The 5,926-nt window shown below is 40.8% G+C and overlaps 1 protein-coding gene across 3 annotated transcripts in view; it reads left to right on the forward strand.

Moving 5' to 3' along the window:
* DCAF17 (DDB1 and CUL4 associated factor 17) overlaps window positions 1-5,926 on the forward strand; it is a 55,549-nt gene that overhangs the window by 14,280 nt on the left and 35,343 nt on the right. For all 3 annotated transcript variants that reach the window (XM_019522790.1, XM_019522789.1, XM_019522791.1), the window contains exons 3-5: window positions 774-864; window positions 3,080-3,219; window positions 4,345-4,423. In XM_019522790.1, coding sequence (XP_019378335.1) covers window positions 774-864; window positions 3,080-3,219; window positions 4,345-4,423 — 310 coding nt within the window. The remainder of the gene's footprint in view (window positions 1-773; window positions 865-3,079; window positions 3,220-4,344; window positions 4,424-5,926) is intronic.

The raw sequence follows: 5,926 nt of genomic DNA on the forward strand, positions 1-5,926 counted from the left end.
CCACTGGACTTCATGGATGTTTTCCCCCTACTGCACTGGCACCTCTCCAGTGTTGCACTGCTTACCCCCTCACCACCATACTGGGCATCCCTATCACCCCCATTCCTCACTGCTGCTGGACAAGGGCATGATTTCCCGCACCCTGCACAACCTGGACTCACCCTCAGTTCCCCACATTGCACCACACTGCCTTGTCCCCTGGGGCAAAGACAGGAAGCAGCAGCCAGAGCAATGCGGGGAGTGATGGCTAGGTGAGAGCCTAAGGTTTAACTACTCACTAGCCACAAGTCGCGCAGCCCTACTTTAACGCCTGTCCTCTATAGAGAGAAGATTGTACATTGTAAAGTGTTTTCATTTTTAAAAATATATGTACCGGCAGCTATGTGTTTACTTTAAAGTAGGCAAAGCTGAAAAAGTGTAGAGTAGTAAGTGAGGTGGGTTTGTGATTTTCCTTAGCTTCTGAGTGAATTTTAATATATTTAAAAAAATACAAAATACAGTTTACTAAAGTAAGAGCATTACTGTTAAATCTTTCTAAATGTTTCTCCCAAGGAAAGGTGAGCTTTTTAACAGCGTCTTACAGTAATCTTACCCAGTAGTCTGAGGGTAATGTAAAGTGACCCTTAGCAAAATAAGAATAGTCCGGCATGCTGGACAGTTGAGATTGCTCCCTGCCTGAGGAAGAGGTAACGATTTATAACAATCCACAAAATGACCTGTTGACAGAAGGTAATTTATAAAATAGACTGATCATTTGTAATCTTTTTTTTCAGTATTGCAGGAGAGCCAAGAATACTTTATCAAATGCCACCATGTTCTAAATCAGAAAAAATAGAGGATGCTTTATTATTGGAATGTCCTCTGGTAAGATTACTTTGAAAGGAATTTTGAAAAGCAAAGATGTAACTGATCTAGCTATGAAAGAACTGTTTACTAATGACAAGGGCAAACTTGAAATTATTTGCAGTAATTTAAGGGTCAATTTTAACTTCAGATGTCTGTAAATGGCTCCCAGTGAAAATGGTGGAAGGTTTGCTATGATTTCAGTGGAAGCAGCCAAATATTCAGAGACCATATAATCCACTTTATTCTAACCTTTTCCATTAAGAGGAGTAATTTTTCAAGGTAGTGCGTGTTACTATATTATGTTAGTCTTTGCTTGGAGCAGTTATTTAACAGGTAACTTGTTTTGTTTGTAACAATGTTCTTGTTAAGGACTATCACGTTGCTTGTCAGGAATAATGATCATCGCATAGCACATAAATGGTCTGGTATTTTTCAATGAAACAGCCTTACTAATAGAGAGCTTCCTCCCCTGTGAATGAAGGAATCATCTTTTAAAACAATTGCATGCAAAGTATAGTTTTCAATATGTTCTTTATTTTTGGCAGAATCTTTAGGGGCATACCATCTTGTTGATATATGTGTAACTTCAGTTTACACAGTAATAGGGTTATAAACCCTAGAAGAATTCTAATGCTATTCTATTCAAGTTTTTAAACTGGTGCATAATATATATGAACTCTACATCTCCGTGATTACTACCACATTGTAATTTTAACATTCTTTTTCATTTGTTCACAAACGTCTTAAAATGTAATTTTTAGACTGAAATTTGCAATGCTGTGTCTCAGAACAAAGGTAAACTTTTAGAAGTTTAAGCAGAATTTACTCATCTGACAGCATTTGAATTGAGCTTGAGCTCATGAAAACTTACACTATAAATCTCTGATTTAGTTAGTGTATAAAGTACAAATCTACCTTGCCGCCTGCCAACATTTACTCAGTCATTTATGGTCATCCTGGGGGAAGAAAAAGAATGAAAGAAAATTTTCTAACTTTTAAGACTGTGCATGTGTACTGTTAACTCAAAAGGGGCTCTACTTTTGTACTATTCACTTTATTACCTGTTCCATAGCAGTGTAGACATTTAAGCTACTAATGCTATATAGGACCATTGTATTTGCCATGCTAGATCAAAGGACCATCTAGTCCAGCCTCTTGTCTCCAGCACCAGAAGTTTCAGAAGAAAATCTACAACCTTCTAATCCTTAGTAGGTAGACATGGATTTAAGACAAAAAAGCACAATGATTAATCTCTCTTCCAAAATTTGTGAAAATAGCCATTTTATCTCATATATCAGGGTTTCAGCCTATTTTAAGGTATGTTTAAAAAGCGGCTGGGGATTATTGGAAGAAGGTGCTCCACAAGTGGAAAATCTAAAAAGAATATTACAAATTCACCAAAAATTTAAAATAATAGCTTTGATCACTCTGTGTTAAGTGTCATAATCTTATTTTGTTTCTGTTGTAGAACATTTTACTTCCACTTTTTTTTCAAGATTTGTAAATTCTATCCATTGCTAATATAAATTGATTTTCAATTTGGCTTCAACCTTGATATTTTTTCCATCTGTTGTTTTGTGGGTACGGTTGGTGTGATATCCAGCTATTTGATATCAGGCAGTTAGACCTTGAAGGCTTTGTCTACATGGGCAAAATTGATGTGTATAGCTTTTTCCAAAATAATTAGCTAGTTTAGTATAATTACCTATTCTATAATTACTACCCCACTTGGACACTGTTCCAAGATAAATTGACTATCCCAGGCTAATTACACTGCTTTGTGAGTGGAATCATTATTCTGGGCTAAAGTCACTTTTATCCCAGAACCGTAAAGGCCTGTTACTATGGAATAGTTTATTACACAATAGCAATGATTGTTCAATTACCTCATGACTAAGTGATATCAAATTACATGATCAACTGCACAATCATATTGGCAAACTATGGTTTAAAAAAGGAAGACTGGGATTTAAAAAGTTGATTTTTAATCTTCATGTAGGCCATACACTTATGGGGGGGGTTTAAACTGCAGAATGCATAAAAGCAAGTGTTTTTTGCAGTAGGCAATTGTCATTGATTTATATGATTTAACAATATATAAGGCCTGATGTTGTAGAAGCCTGCTTATTACCCTCAACCACTGTTTTGTTTTATGGTCACTTCAGGGTTCTAGGCCTTGTGACTTTCCTTGTTTGCATGTTCAGACTTCTTTCACTGATTTTTTTTTGTGTAGGGGGAAACATTGCCTAGTCTATCAGACTATAAAACTTCGCTTGCAGTTTTGACAGCTCAGAACTGGCTCCTTCGTCTCTCTGCTAATACTGGGGAAATACTGGAAAAAATATACCTTGCAGGATCCTACTGCAAATTCAGGTACTCAGTGTTGATTAAGCTTTACATAAGCAATGTTTTCATAGTTAGCATTATTGCAGTCCCGGGGGAAATATTTTTTATTTTTCTGTAAGTTAAGCTATTAAGTTTCTATGTATTCAGAAAACGTTGCTTTATACTATACTTCCTACAACCATAGAACTGTAAAAATGCATTTTTTGTTGGATGGAATTTATATCAGAGCAGGAAAAGAGTGCAACCCAAAATTCTTCAGTGACTCCCACCCTTTGCAGACTTTGCAGAGGTGCCAGTGATTGGAGGTGAATTATAGTCAAGGAGCTCCCTCCCAGTCAGGATGAAGGCGCATTGTTGGTACAGGAAGGGGTAGCTTACAGTGCTGGTCCTAAGCTTTACCCATTTTATGGATGAGAGGGAATCTCAGTCTAGCACCTTTCCTGGACACAATCTCCACATGCCATATTGTTTAAGAACAGTTTTAAACTTCAGCAGTCTAAGTGTTATGGTCTCAAATTTGTCCCTAAATTCCAGTAACCTGTCCGGAAGAGCATGTGCTACAAAAAAACCACAAGTTCATGCTAATACTAGCTTTCCTCTGTCAATTTTACAACTTTTAATATTGCAGTAACAACATACTAGAATGTCTCTTTAAGCTCTGAAAAGCAAACTTCATAAAACACAGGGAAAATATTATTAGCAATTTAGAAACAGGCAATTTTTAACTGTATGCATATGCTTTTGCACAATGTATCCATTTTAGTTTTTAGCAGGACAGCAAACTTCCCATCCCCCTTCCATCCCACTTCTCAGAGGAAGTGATCCCTCTCTTGCTTCAGAATCATAGTAGTAGTTTATGAAAAGCAGAGGAAAAGGTACAGCAGCCAACCTTACTATCCACAAGTTTGTATAGTGTTTTTTTGCATTGTCTAATAGGGAGAGTGATTCAGATAATGCGAAACAGCTCCATCAATGCTCAGAGCCTAAACACTCAGTTCATGGAGCCTGCAGAGTTGGCTGAGACCTTGGGATCTGGCCTGGGACTCTCATAATCCAATCTAGATTATGTGAAAAGGGCCACTTACCTTAAGAAGGTTTTAGACAATGACTAAACTAATACTAACATCAAGGCTTCTTTCTCATCACCGACAGGTACCTGAACTGGGATTCTCCTCAAGAAATTATGGTTGTAAAGTCTGTTCAGCAGAAGGTCTCAGCAGCAGCACGGCAGGTAGGTTTACTCATCCTGTCAGGTGAGGTGTATGTAGCCAAATATTTACTGGGCTTGTACAGAAGTTCAAAGAGAAATATTTTTAGTTGCCTCATCTGGCAGGTATCATAGTAGCTAGGGTCAGAAGGGACCTAAACGGATCATCAAGTCCAACCCCCTGCCTTGGGCAGGAGTGCATGCTGGGGTCATATGACCCCAGTCATGTGTCTACCCAGCCTCCTCTTAAAGACCCCCAAGGTAGGAGCAAGCACCACTTCCCTTGGAAGTTGGTTCCAGGTCCTAGCTGCCCTAACTGTAAAGTAATGCCTCCTGATGTCTAGCCTGAACTTGCTAACTTGCTGTCTATCAACTTGTGGTCATTATTCCTAGTTACCCCGTGTGGTGCCCGGGGAAACAGGGCATCTCCTATTCCCTGCTGATCCTCCCCTGGTGAATTTGTAGATGGCCTCCAGATCCCCCTTCAGCCTTCTCTTGTGGAGGCTGAATAGGTTCAGACCCTCTAGTTCAGAGGTGTCCAACCTTTTTGAATGTGGGGCCAGATCACGAACTTTTTATCACCCAGTGGGCCAGCAAGCCATATTCAAAGACCTCACAGGAAGTGGTATCACATCAGGAAGTGATGTCACATGACTTTTGACACCAATGAAGTTGCAGGAAGTGACAATGAAATGGGTCTAACCAGTTCAAAACTCTCCCTCTATAGCATCCACCTCTGCCACTGTTTGGGACAGGATACTGAACTAAATGGACCGTGGGGCTGACCAAGCATGGCACTTTTTATGCTCTTATGTTCAGAAGCTCTTATGTTCTTTGGCTGAGCTTCCAAACTATGGCTGACATTTGCAAAAAGGGGTAGATAGGCATGTTACAAAGTTGTCATAAAAGATTTGGAGCCCTCTAAATCCCATTCATTTTAATGGAAATTGGCCTTTTGACTCAGCTTTGAAAATCTCAGCCCAAGGTGCCAACCAAATAAGTCAAAATATATTTTGCATTTCTATGCAGTGCATCTATGTGGGACTCTCCAAGTATTTTACAAACATGAAATGAACCTCAGGATGAGCCCAGCCGGAGCAGCAGGGGCTCAGCTGCACTTTGCCCCTACCTGTGCTGGTCAGTACCGAGCAACACATGGCTCTGCTGCCACTTTTGCTGGCTGATGCTGACCTGGGCGGGTCTGTCCCATCCGGAGCAACACGCAGCTGAAGCTGGCTTCCCACGTGCTACCGGGGATGGGAGGAGCCTGGCTGGGTCGACACCAGCCAGCAGAAGCGGTGGCGGCGGAGCCATGTGCCACTCGGGACTGATGGGCGCAGGCAGGGGGAAAATGCACCTCAGCCTCTGCCACTCCAGCCAGGCTCGTCCCATCCTGAGTGGCACATGGCTCTGCCTTCACTTCTGCTGGCTGGTGCAGACCCAGCCAGGCTCTTCCCGTCCCCAGTAGTATGTGGGAAGCCACCTTCAGCTGCATGCCACTTTTCCTGGCCAGTGCTGACCTGGCTG

The sequence above is a fragment of the Gavialis gangeticus genome, unplaced genomic scaffold (assembly GCF_001723915.1).
Source record: "Gavialis gangeticus isolate Ggan-Ray unplaced genomic scaffold, GavGan_comp1, whole genome shotgun sequence".
In the NCBI taxonomy this organism is placed as follows: domain Eukaryota; kingdom Metazoa; phylum Chordata; order Crocodylia; family Gavialidae; genus Gavialis; species Gavialis gangeticus.